Source organism: Balearica regulorum, chromosome 15 (genome assembly GCF_011004875.1).
Source record: "Balearica regulorum gibbericeps isolate bBalReg1 chromosome 15, bBalReg1.pri, whole genome shotgun sequence".
NCBI lineage: Eukaryota > Metazoa > Chordata > Aves > Gruiformes > Gruidae > Balearica > Balearica regulorum.
Window position 1 is genome coordinate 8,383,744 of NC_046198.1, and position 13,154 is coordinate 8,396,897.

Sequence of the window (13,154 nt, forward strand, 5' to 3'; positions counted from 1 at the left end):
ACACCCTTTTGGTGAAGGATCCCAGATCACCGTGACCCACGCTCAGCCCTTCCCCTCCACGTGCCCCAGGAGCACTGGCAGCCCCTGCCCAAGGCTATACCCAAAGGGGCTGAGCCCCCAGCTCTGCCCCGTTCAGAGCCATCACGGCCCCTCCCTGCAAGCCTCACCCCCGTCCCCAAAAATCTCCCATTTATCACAGTCCCGGCACGCAGCCCCGTTTCAGGCAGGGCGACTGACAACGTGTGTTTAGCCTCCACCTTCCGCTGCCTGTTACACCGCCTGCTCCCACTGGTTCTATTTTTAAGGGTGAGAGTTGTGGTGCACTGTCGTTTCCCCAATTCGATCTCTTTTCTCCTAGCAGTTCCCCAAATTAGCCAGTTTCCACGGTAAAACACAAAAACTGCCAGACAGACCTGAAAGGCGCTGGCAGAACCGCGCTGAGGAGCCTAAGCCAGCTCTGCTCCGCTGCTCCAGCTCTCCCACTCGCCCCCGAAAGCCCGGGGATTCACCAGCAAATTAAGTCCTTGTGAAAATAAGGATGGGGACTTAGTCAGCGGGCATTTAGGGGGTGGGAGGGTTCTGGCTTTTAAATAACAGCAATATTGTTTTCCAAGTCACATGTAAACTGGTATTTCCTAGTAATTTTGTTGTCCTTGATGATGCTGCCCGGTCAGTTCTGTGTTTTCTGAGGGGGTTGCAGCAAACGCAGCAACACTGACCATGCAAATCACAAGCAAGCAAGCACGAACGTGCATGTATGGTTTTTTTTCCTTGAGAAAACCCAACATATATATTGATTTAATCAAAACTGCAAGATGATACGACTTGAAAAAACCCGTGCCTACTTTTAGCAAGAAGCCCCTGGGGGTTGCAGATGAGCGGCTGAGAGCCCTGACACCAGGTAACGCTGAACGACCGCAGGGCAACACAGGACCAACGCTGAAATAATGATGTGGGGCAGTGATGGCTTTAGAAAAAAGTAATGAACTGAAGAGGAACAAGGACAGGAACATTCCCCGAGGGTAACTATAGTCCAGCAACACAGTAGGTGTCTGTTAAATGACAGCTAATTCTTTCAGGTATTTCACTTGTGACAAAAGGAATTGATCAAGATGTTGAACCAAGCCCAGCCAGAAGAGACTCGTCTTCAGCTCAGGACACACTGTCCAGAGTCTTCCACTGGGAGATTAAAACAGTTTGTTAGCACTTAGTGCTTCAGGCATGTTAATTAACCCCAAACCTAAAACCTTGGTTCAGGTGGCAGAGCATGGAAATGTCATTTTACCGATGGGGAAACTGAGGCTGCAACTCAAGGGACAAAAGGGAGACTCAGCCCCAAATGGAAACGTCTCTGCATTCCCATACGTTCTCCCTGCTCTGCTGAGAGCACGTTATCGGATTATTTGAAAGTGGTTTTCGGGTCTCAAAAATATGAGAGCCCACACCACCGCAAATAACAATAAATTAGAGATGCCCGTGACCTAAGGGCACAGAAGCGTCATCAGCCAAGAAAGCTGGAAGAACAGCGTCTCTAAACTGCTGCGAAACACAGTGATCCACAAACCACCGTGCTGCACCCTCACTTGAGGCGCCGGAGCAGGTACTTACATCCGAGGCAGGGCCTTTATCAGCACCGGGACAGGAGAAGGTAACGAACTCATGGCACCGCTTGTGCACGACGAAGCAGCAAACTGCAAAGAGAAGACAGCGACAGTGTCAGGGGTAAGTTAAGGGATTGGCACCACGTGAGCCCAGAGCTTAGAAAATAAAAAGCTATTATATCTGATTTATGAGAAGATTTTATTTTTCTTTAAGTAAACCTGCGGCAGATTTTTAAACCTTATCGAATATCGTCAACCGGACCAGGCGTTTCAGTAAAAGTAAGCAGAAGCAAAACGTTGAGCGAACGTCAAAGGAGGGCTGGGAACCCTTATGTTCACTTTGAGCTCAGTCACTCACTGCATATGCTCTGAGGTCACCGCCGTGTATAAAAAGAGGGAGAATTTGGCATTTGTGGGTATCTGAGCTGAAAAGTGCATGTGTCCAAAAATGGAAGATTGTACCGATGGGAACAGGTGGGCAATTTTCCTCCCACAGCTCTGCTTTTCTTCAGCGACTCCACAGCCTTCATTTGCCAGACCAGAAGACACGTACGTCTTCCTCTCCTCACGCACACATGTCGATGACAAAGTCACCCTTCTGGGAACAGCACAGGAAAATTAATCCCAACATGCCGCTACCCAGACTTTCAAGCGTAAGTATCCAGAGCTAAATCCACATCCCTTAAACCACCAAACCCTTATAGCACATGCTAATCTGAAGCTGCTGGCAGTATCTTTGCAGTCTGTGCAATCAAAGTGCTGTACTTAAAGGCTAATTTTTTCCCTAAATGCCGCATAAGCACCTTACTTTCAGGGATGGACCTTAAAAAGGCCACTTGGCACTGTGCTTCAACTGACAGCCCGGGTCCTTCTCTGAGGGTCTCAGCCCACCTCACCCTGCAGTTGGAGATGGCACTACCGCTTTGGGAAGCCAGGGTGCCCCAGGTCTGGGGAACAGAGGCATCACCTTGCACCCCCCGTCATCTCCTCCTGAGTGCCAGCCCCAGCAGGTCCGACCCCGCTCTGCACCGCATCCGCACCGCGCCCCATCGCCGCCTCCGCGCCGTGCCCCATCCCGAGGGATGGGACCTCAGCTCCGAGGCAGCACTGCACATGGAGGGAGCCCATGCAGGAACAAAGGGAACAAGTGGTGATTCTGTGAACAAAGCAAAGCTGTGCAGAGGCTGCCTTTGTCTGGGGGAACCTGGGCACAACACTCAGCTCTGTCTCTGGGGTGTCTCATTTCCCACATCCTTTTCCCAATAACCACAGTTACACTAAATGAAAGAGCAACTGGAAGATGAGATGCAGTCTACTGGGTTTCAGAGAAACTGAGCACATAAAATATATTGAACAGTGCAAAAGTGAAACAGGTTTCAGTTGCACATCTGACTACTCCTAAGGAACAAGGAAAAGGCAAGTGACATTTGCCATTAAACTCACAATCCCCTTACTGTGCCCTGCTACATCCAGCTTTAAATTCATTTTCCTTTTCTCATTTTTTCATCATGGGGAAAAAAAACCCCACGAGCCCAGAAGGTTTTAGTGGCACAACAGCCCCCAAGAACTCTCTCCTCACAGGACCTCTAGAACTCTATTAGCAAAGATTTGTCCTGAAGTGTGTGTATAAACTCAGTAAGGCTCCGCGACACGCTGGAGCGCGGGCGCTGTCGGGAGGTTGAACGCTGATGCCAACATCTAGGCTGCGTTGAGAGGTTCCCAGTGGAGCCAGAATAATTTCGGTTCAGCAGAAGAAACAAGATTGCTACTAGGCTGAACTTCCTAATGCCATTCCTTCATGCCGTATATAAAAAGGCTGTTGGAAGCAAACCTGACTCTGAAGAGTAGATAAAGGAAATAAAATCAGGTCCTTTTGGTGCTTCCCCAGCTCCTAAGAAGCTTTTGCACTTTGGGGACAGTGATATTTGTTCCTGCTTGGGGAAAATAACTTTCCTGCCTTTGGGGTGACAGAAACCGGAGAAGGAGAAAAGCAGGAGTCGTCTGTGCTGGTCTTCCCACCAGCGACGGCTCACCTACAAGCAACACCAGTCACAGGAGAGCATCTGGTTTTATTTTGCACAGCGTGCACCAGGTGCTGGCAGCAGCTGCACTCCCACCCCTCGCCTGGCACCGAGCATCCCACCGGCTCTGCCCGTGCTGGAGCCTTCCTCCGGCTGGATGCGTGCAGGGAGCCCACCAGGCTCTGCTCCGCAGGGCTTTGGAGAACGAGGCCATCGTCAATCTCTTCCGAAAGGCGCGAAAGCCAACCAACTTGCCTCTTCCATCACTGCAACCTGCCTGGCACTGCTACGGATTCCCTTGCGCGCTCCTCCCACCTCCTAACCGCCCCTTCCAACGCGGTGCGCTGCCTGTGCGCCGCGCTGGTCCCCACGGCAGCTCCGTGCAAAGCCCTGCCGAACACAGGGCAGCCCTGCCTGCACCCACACGCCGCCAGCAGTGCCCGTCACAGTGACCAATTTCCTGCAATTCAGGAGCAGGCAGAGGAAAGCAGCCTCCCCAAACACGGCTACCAGCACACAGAGCGCACAAGGTATGATGGGGATTAAAACAAAGATTCATTTCTGTCCCTTGTAATAGCGGCTTCACCACCTCGGCTATTTCTGTGCGTGCTCAGTGCTTCACTTTCCGCATGCACCTCCCCTGAACAGGGCAAGGGCAGGCTGTCAGTTTGGCTTTACTTTATGGGAAGTCGGAAATCTGACCTTTCTATTTTTGCTCTCACAGAAAGCCGTGGTGCTTTCAAAAAGCAACGCTCCTGGATCCCCTCTGCGCCAGGCAGACAGGACCAGGGCCCCGCTCTGCCAGCACGTTAACAGGGATGCATCGCTCCCTGGAGTCTGCGTTGCGTAGCCAGGAGATGTGGCACATCAGCAGAGCTGTGGGTTTCAAATGCATTTGATTTAAAAATAAAAAAAAAAAAAAAATTTAAAATCAAAGTCTTAAGTTCTGCTGTGCACAAGAAGAATCTGCAGTGGCTTTCTACACTCTGCTCATTACACATTTAATTTGACAGGCAGAACTTAGGCGATAAGGAGAAACAAAAAGGGAATTTGAAGAAGCAAGGGAAAGGAGAACACGGAGCCAAGAGATTGATCCTCACAGACGTGCGAGCGGATGACTGGAGCAAGCAAAGCGCACGTACGTGTGCACACCAACCCTGGGTGAGCTCCTCACTCTTGCCTCTCCCAAGACACTACGAAAGCAGACCACATTCATTTTACATTTTCACTTGCACAAGCAGAAGAGGTGAAATGCCCATTTCTAGTGGCAAGAGAGACTGGAAAGCCAATGTCCGAGAAGCTCAAAACCATCCTAGATTTTTATTGCAGCCTCTCCCCCATATTAAGATTTCATTGAAGATTTTAATTATTAAAGACAGTATTAAATATATACACACATTGTAACATCTCCTGCCCTTTAAGGACAGATCTAAAGAATATACTAGAAATGCAGTATTTTCAAGTGGAAAAATAACTGCCATGTGTTCGATACATTCATATTATAGTGCAATTAAGCAAATGGTAGCCAAGTAACTGTAAGTCATCTTTGTGGTGACTGAACATTAAGCAAGAACAGCAGGTTCTCCAGCAATCAATGTTAATACAGCCTGTAAGGACAATCCCTTGGAAGATGGTGAAGCGTAACACTTCCCTACGCATCCAAAGCAAACGAGAGGCTCTCTGCCGATTGCAGCGGTGTGGGCTTTGCACCCAGCGTTTTGAAGGAAGAGCTGCAAGCCCTGGAAAGACCCATTCAAACATTTCACGCGTGCCGAGGTGAACAGCCAATCCATGCAAAAAACAGCCAACAGAATTAATGGGGTACGGGAGCTTACGCCACTAATCCTGCCTTAACTCCCAAAAGTGCGTCCTACCCAACAGATGCGAGAAGATTTGATAGATCTTTCTTCCCATGGCTAATGCGGTGCATTATGCGGGAAAGAGATTGTTCGCTTTCCACCCTGCTGAGCAGGAGCCGGGCTCTGGCTCTCCACGACCGCAACACCACGAGGCAGCTACGTACCCGGGCACGGCAGGTCTGCTGGGATGAGCGCTGCCGTGTCACTCCTGGTTTCATCACACTTCAGCATTTTAAGTCTGTGTCTTTGTCAGTTTAGAAATTACAGTACAAGCAGCAGCTTTCGCAGGTTGCTAATCAGACAGATAATAAGATTTACAAATTATATGGATAATAAAGTTATCAAATCCCACTAGTGAGCTACAAATGTCCTCAGTCATTTATATACAACAAAAATAAAACATTAACCTTTACTTGTTATCGCGTAATACAAGAATGCTAACTGGCACTAAATTCTTGTTTAGAGCTATCTCCACTGCAGGCATCTGGGGAGACATCTCTGTCTTGCGGGAAGCAAAAGATACAAAACCCAAGACAAGCAGCAGAGCCCTGGAGCTCAAAGACTGTCCACAGGCTTACAAGACTTGCTGGAACGCACATTTTTAACAGCAGCCCCAGCACAGTTTCTCAGATTTGGGGGGACTTGCACCAAAGCATCGGGGCAGGATCATTCATCTCCATTCCTTGTGATCCTGATGCAGTTTCAGGAAGAAAGGTCTCCTAGAAGGTTGGTTTTCAGAGCTAAGAAACCACAGTAGCAACAGGGCACCAAGGTATTTGCAAACCCTAGGGACTAGTCTCATTCTGAAGGATAAAGAGAGAGAAAAGGTTAACAGTGTTGCTTAAAACATATATATACACACACATACACCTAAAGGCTTCTTGATCTAAACCACTGCTCAAATATCCTCAAGAAAAACCATAAAGCACCTTCCCAAACTGATCACAGAACCTGCCAACTAGAAAAACCTCATCAAAATGCGTTCCAAGAGCATGAACGTTGCAGAGCACGTGTCCGGCTGCACCTCCAGCATGGGAAAGGACCTCCTGGGGACGCGAGGGCTGCTAGCACAGCTCAGCGGGAGGCAGAGCATCCATCAGCTCCAGGCTGCTGACAGCCAGCCAAACCGGGCTGCTGAACACAGGGAGACAGGCCAGCAAATGAAAGCTTTAATTCAACAGCGTGCGGTCGGGAGCAGTTGTATGTTTGCATGTTTTGGAAAAATGCTGCAAATTACTGCAGCAGATAAAAGCTCTCGGTAAGTCCTCAGCAATGGCAGCGGGGAAAAATTCAGCACTTGACTGCACTGCATGGAAATATTACTGCAAGAAGCCCGGTAGAAGTCCCCTAAATGCTGAGGACATTTTTCATCCCAGACCCACAGCCGGTGACCAAGACGAGCTGCAAGCTGAGCACTGATTTTGGAGATGATCCCTCCAGCACCGCCTGTCTCACGGTTCCTGCGTGTGCCCCGCTGCAGGGCAAGGTCTCCCCCCTGCGCTGGACCCCAGCAGCTGTCCTCTGAGTCAACAGGACAGAGCAAGTAACAAAATCCTCAGTGAAAGTAAAAAAAAAAAAAAAAATGAGAGGACAGATGTCAACATTAGCCAAAGTGCAATTAGAGGAGAGCGGGTGATTTCAGCATGGCGAAGCAGCTCTGGGGGCAGCCAGGTAGGTTTTAAGGTACCCGCTCAATGTGGGGGAGAGCTGCCGGGAACAGCCAGCTCCCACTGCTCCAACACACCAAGTTATCGGCCAAGGACTGCTCAACGTGCAGGGGCCCATCACAAGCATCCAAGTTCATAAGGCACCGGGCAGAGTCACTAATAAGGAATTTCCTCGCAGCCACCGCAGCTTGTCGCTACGCGTACCCATCCTGCAGGAACGGAGAGTGCCCTCGTCCCTCCAGCGCTCCCAATAGAAGCGGCAAAAAACCCTCTTTGTCGGAGAGGACCGGGAGACACATTGCAGCATGACGGGGACGGCTTTTATGCCGCTCAAGGTTTGCCAGGACAGGCTGGGCAGCTGGCAGCCCTGGGCAGGGGGATGCACCCATCCGCCCCGTGCTCTCGGGGGCTGCGAAGGAGCGTGGTCCCCCCTGTTCCTGCCTACCCAGCGCAGGCAGCAGCCCCAGCCCACGCGGCTGAAGCCCACCCACGCGAGGGGCTCCCACGGCTGATAGCCCGGAGCTCTGCTCTTCTCCCACGCGGCAGCCCGGGGAGGAGCAGGAGCAGCCCTGGCCACGCCGACTTCCCCCGTCGATGAGCGATGCAGGTATCGCCGCCTTTGTCTCACCAGGTTCGTTTATCACGAACGCAGAGCTTGTTCGCTGCGTGTCGCCTGCACACGCACCTTCCCTCTCCTTCAGAGTATTTTCTTTTTCTTCTGTTCACCAAATGTAAACAAATGCAAAAGAGTTTCCCCACCATATGCACCATAGCTCACCTCACATGCTCTGTCTCCATTCAGATGCTTTCCCAAAAGCAGACAGTTGGGCAGCTTGCCCAAAGATACAACAATGCAGAAATATTTGCTCTTAGAATACAAAATCCTCCCCAGTCCAGTGGCTTCTGCCCAGGAAAACCTCTTTATCAAAGCTTAAAGCTCCTCAAACTGGCATTCAGGCTACCCAGGGAGCCAGCCCAACGTGAGCACAGGTGCTCCCAGGAATCTGAAAGCCCAGAAAAGACTCAGGGTTAGCATTTTATTTGCAAACGACTCCAAATGCCTCAGGCTGCTGAGTCTGCCCCAGGACAGCAGCAGCTAACCCACACCGGAGCTGCATCTCTGCCCACGCTGCTACTGCCAGCACACCCGTTTGTCCAAGGCACCGGCCAGTCCTGCTCAGAGCTGGTCTTATTTTGGGGCCCTGTTTCTCCAGCATGCTTTGACCTTGCTCTGGATCATTTTTGGGGTGCTAGAAGCACGCTCTAGAGGGAAACCTGCCTTGCCCCGTACCCTGGCCACTCTGCGTGGGTCCAACCGTGCAAAGAGCTGGATGACTGCAAAGGGTCACAGATGCTGGCGAGCAAGCAGCGGCGTTGTGCCTCCCAAAGCACCACATCCCCGCACAGCCCAGAAAAGGCAGGAGAGCCCCAGAGCTGCCTCCAAGCTGCAGCAACCCCGACAAGCTCTCGGCCATCAGCACGGGGCCCTGGCACCAGCCCACAGCTGAGGGCTTAAAAATGCCAGGAGAGCGCAAACCTGCAATGTACCTGGCAAGCAAAGCAAGGCTGGCTCGAGATAAATCATTTCCTGACCCCTGCACGCTATCGGCTTGGAGCCTGCCACATGAGATCTGATTAGCCTCATCTCCCAAACGAAACGTTGTTAGCTGGCAGGAAGGTATCCAGCCCTCTTCAAAAACCCAGACGCTGTGACAAATGACTTCCTGCAGGAATGAACCCTGCCTAGCAACTCCATGCTACATAAAGCAGCATTGCCTTTTATTTGATCTCCATTTGTTGCTCTAATTTCATTGCATGAACTCCTTGTCCTGATGTTCTGAACAAGGGGCTAATCAATTTTCCTCAAGTCCTTCATGGAATGAGTAATTCAGGGAAGTCACCTCTAATGCCTCCCTCCGAGTACATCCCTTCCCAGAACACACGTTTCCACTGAAGGGAAGCCCTTTGTCCACCTCTGTTGGGCAAGGGAGAGGTCTGGAGGCACCAAGAACAGTCTCGGATATGGTATGTCAAATAAGGCAGGCAGATGGAGAGTTAACAGAGCCAGAAGAAGGATCAAGCAAGATTCACCTACAAATCAAACCCATGGAGGAGTTAAAACCTCCCCAGAGAGCTGACGGAGCTGTGATTTAGCAGATGGTTCTAATATCATGAAGCTTGAAGATTATTTCGAGCGTATCTCAGTGCGTAGCTGCTCCCTTAAAAAGTGTGGAAATTCTCATTTAGATAACATTTCCACTTCCTAAATAACATGAGATTCAGGAAACAGCTTGGAATTCAGATTATCAAAACTGAAGAAAACAAAATAACCAAAAAGAAAAAAAAGATTTTTAAAAGGAGCTTTGTGTTGATCCACCTACGCTGGGCAAACCCATGGGGTCAGATGCGTTAGCCTGGCTTTGCCCCAATGATGTACTGAAATGCACCATAGCCAGCAGTTGCCCACAATTTTCCATTCCCACATCAAAAAATAAGACTCGCTACATCAAACAAAGTCAGTGAAGCATGGTAATCATAAAATAAGGGGAAAGAAGGTTTCCAGGAGGGGAAGTCCTGAATTTCTGACAGTGCTTTACAGCTTTTAATCACTTACAGCACATAGAGAGAAGCTGAGCTAAAATTTGTGCTATTTGGATTTAATCCCCAGCTTTAGTTAAAAGCTTGCTGGAGTTCTTACAACACAACAAATAACTTCAGCTCCCCACGAGACTTTAGTGGTGTTCCCGTTGTCAGCTCCAGAGAGACACAGTAAAAACGAGCGTGCTCTGGGATTTTTGAACTGCAATTCTCCTCTACAGAGACCTATCGGGAAACAGCTCCAGGGACTGGGATGACGGGGGGCTACGGCGAGTCCAGGCTGACGCGCTGGTTCTGCGTGCGTTAGTTTGCTCGTTGGACCCAAGGATGAAAGGATGCAAAATTACTTACTCATTTGGTCCGTGCCTGCCTCCACCTTGGCACAGCAACCCCTAAGGAACAATGAGCAACTTTTATCCCTTGAAAGGCACCGGGGTCGTGCCGATTTTGCACCGTCGGGTGCCAAGGCGACCTGCACAGCGGCATCCCGAGTCGGGATGAGCAGGAAGGTTCAGGGAGGGGACAGAGGCAGAGGGGGTGATGCTGCTGATTCAAACAAAAGATAGAGGGGTGAGGGGGTAAGGAGTGTGAAAAGGCATTTTGCTACTGTTCGGGTTTCTTACAGAAAAGGAAGAGCTGTTTTTCTTAAGGAAGAGGGGGGAAAAAGAAAAAGAGTGAGACAGCAGGCTTCTCTCCTGCGAGGTCTCACCAGCCTTGTTTCTCTAGGAGACTGTGACTGCCTGAACAGCTACAAAGATTTTCAATCCAAGAAAGCGATTCTTATTCAGACCAGTTAATTCGGCGCTAATGGTACAAAGAAACCTTCATTACAGGTTTGAAGAGGCCCAGCCTTGCAAATTAGTGCTGAGAAAGCTGTCATTCAGTGCCAGGAAGATAAAACTACATTTCCTGGTATTTCTGAAGTAAAAGCGGCAGAATTTTTTTTTTTAAAGCTACACAATCTGCGCTGTCCATTCTGCTCTGCAGCAGATCCCGAAGCAGGGACCACGTAAGACCCTACACCACAGGCAGGACTTTTGCCCATCACTACTCATCCCAGGCTGGGTTCTGGGAAGGGACGGAGCATGGACACAAACACATGCAGGATCAGGGCCTGCCACGGGCTCCACGAGTCATCCCCTGACCGAGCAGCCCCTTGGCCGATACCATTTCCCTTTTTTTTGCAGGGAGAGGAGGATGCTCCTGCTCCTCCCGGCCCCCCAAGGCCCTTCCCCAGCACTGTGGGAAGGGCTGAGCCTTCCAGGCGAGGAGCTCAGGGATGAGCATCGCGTGCCTGAAGAGCAGGAATCCTCTCTTGTGCAAATCCCCGTGCGGGAAAGGGCAGAGTGAAACATCCTCATTTATTTAGGTTGCTTGCCTGCCCTGCACCTGGTACCAGCTCTGGGCCTTCTGCTCACATCTCCCATTTACTCCACAGGGAGAGTTCCCAGTTCTCCAAGAACACCAACTTCTTGCTCTTCTGGCTTGCTCTTTGGGAGGGGAAGAGGGGCAACGTTAGCTTTTGAGCAAGGCTGACTGAAGAGATCCAGGACCCCGCAGGAAAAGCCCCTCTCTAGGGCCCGTCTCCCAAAGGCTGCAACGCCGACCGGCCAGCAGCACCCGCCGCTCCGCACACCCGCACCGGGACTGGCAGCTATTTCCAGAGACACAAAGACATTAATTTTACATTAGAGAGCCTCATCCTGGCTCGGAGAAAAACGGCTCAGAATTTAAATACTTCATCAGCATTTCTCCTGTACCAAGCTGTAACAGAGATTCACTTTCAGACTGAATAATTTAGCCCCGTGCAGCTCCTGGCCAGCACGATACATGAAGCAGCAGCTCTGCCGGCTGTGCAGGCAGGAACCAGCAGTGCCAGCGGGAGCTCGGTGAGCCCTGCCGAGCTCCCCCCAGCCCTGCCGGCACGGCCAGAGGCAGCTCAGGGAGGAGATGCTGCTCAGCAGCAGCATCAGGCAGCAGAGCCCGGCTTGCACCGGGCTCCGGTGCAGGCAGCACGACTTGCTGCAGCCTCCAAAGCCAGGCAAGAGCCCAGGCGGTGTTAGCCCGGCTTTACCCCGTCCATAATTCCTCCACGAACTGTTAACTTTGAGGACTCCCCAGGAATGTTCCTGTGTTAGTGATGCCCCAGGATGGGGATGAAAATGCAGAGGGGTTTTGTGGGCAGGATCTGGGCTGCTCCTCATGCTGCCTCAGGCTGGGTATTTTGGAAGGCTCCTGCAGACACCATCATCTCCTCCCGCCCTTTCTCCTCCATCAGTTGACGGGTGACTGAGCCTTCCAACTTGTGCTGTCTCCATACTCTGGTGCTCATCCGCATTTCACCAGCATCTCCCCACCCATGGCTCAGTACAGCAGCACCCACCTAACTTCCAAGACCAGGTTGGCTCGGATGCAGCCGCCGAGCCCTTCCCCACCTCCAGCAGATGAGACCCTCTGCTGCCCATGCCCCTCACCACACCACCGCCCACGCTGCCGCAACACGGGCAGGACGCCCCAGAGAGCTCTCGACACATCCTGGCAGCAGTGTAACTACCCCCATACCTCCCACGTACCCCACGCTCGGTGCACGGCTATCCTCCACTTTCTTATGGTGCTTCTCATGCTCAAGGGCCAGATAAACTCAGCAGATCCCAACATGAGTTTTGCCCTGACCCTCAGTGGTGGCACCCACCCTTGGTTCTCAGGAGAGAGAGGATTTGGTGGGCAAAGCAGGAGTTCAAAGCACACTCAGCTGTCTGCAGCAACTGCAACAACACAAAGTCCCCCCCCTCCACAGCTCTGACCCCCAGCAAGCTCCGTGGATGGTCGCAGCAGCACCCAAGGCCCCCCCAGGGAATTCCACGTGCGCCCCTGGATAGCTGACTTCTACACACACTCCAGTTCCACTCCCCGGGAAGGCGTTTGCACTCCAGATCCCCCCAACACACACCTGTAAAGCAGAAACCTGCCGCTCCGTTCAGTGCGAGCAATGCTTCTGGACACTCATTTCCCTGCATAATTTAGGGACTTAAGAAAATACAAAGAATACAAAAATACAAAGAAAATACAGCCTCGCAGAACTGTAAAAGGAAGCCTTGCTGCTCCCTTTGCACCTGGAGGGCAGAGACACCCCATAGATGTAGGGTCATATGCCTCCCCCGCAGCAGCAGAGCTGCCCCCTCCTCCCAGGGCTGCCCAGGGAGCGCAGGAGCACGATCCCAGCCCAGCGACTGGGGGAAAAATCACCGTTCAATGCCAAGCCGCAGCAGCAGCGTTCAGGTGCTATAGCTGGAGGGTAACACTGGCATTTGTGGCTTCTCAGGGTAAGACCTTGTCAACAAAAATCAAGTGAATCCAGCGCCTGCAGCATCCAACACGCAGCAGCAGCCCACAGCAGCTGCGCTGAAA

At 51.4% G+C, this 13,154-nt stretch overlaps 1 protein-coding gene across 2 annotated transcripts in view; it reads right to left on the reverse strand.

The window, feature by feature from the left end:
* PRKCB (protein kinase C beta) overlaps nucleotides 1–13,154 on the reverse strand; it is a 133,382-nt gene that overhangs the window by 79,814 nt on the left and 40,414 nt on the right. For both annotated transcript variants that reach the window (XM_075767396.1, XM_075767395.1), the window contains exon 3: nucleotides 1,609–1,691. In XM_075767396.1, the coding sequence (XP_075623511.1) occupies nucleotides 1,609–1,691 (83 nt within the window). The remainder of the gene's footprint in view (nucleotides 1–1,608; nucleotides 1,692–13,154) is intronic.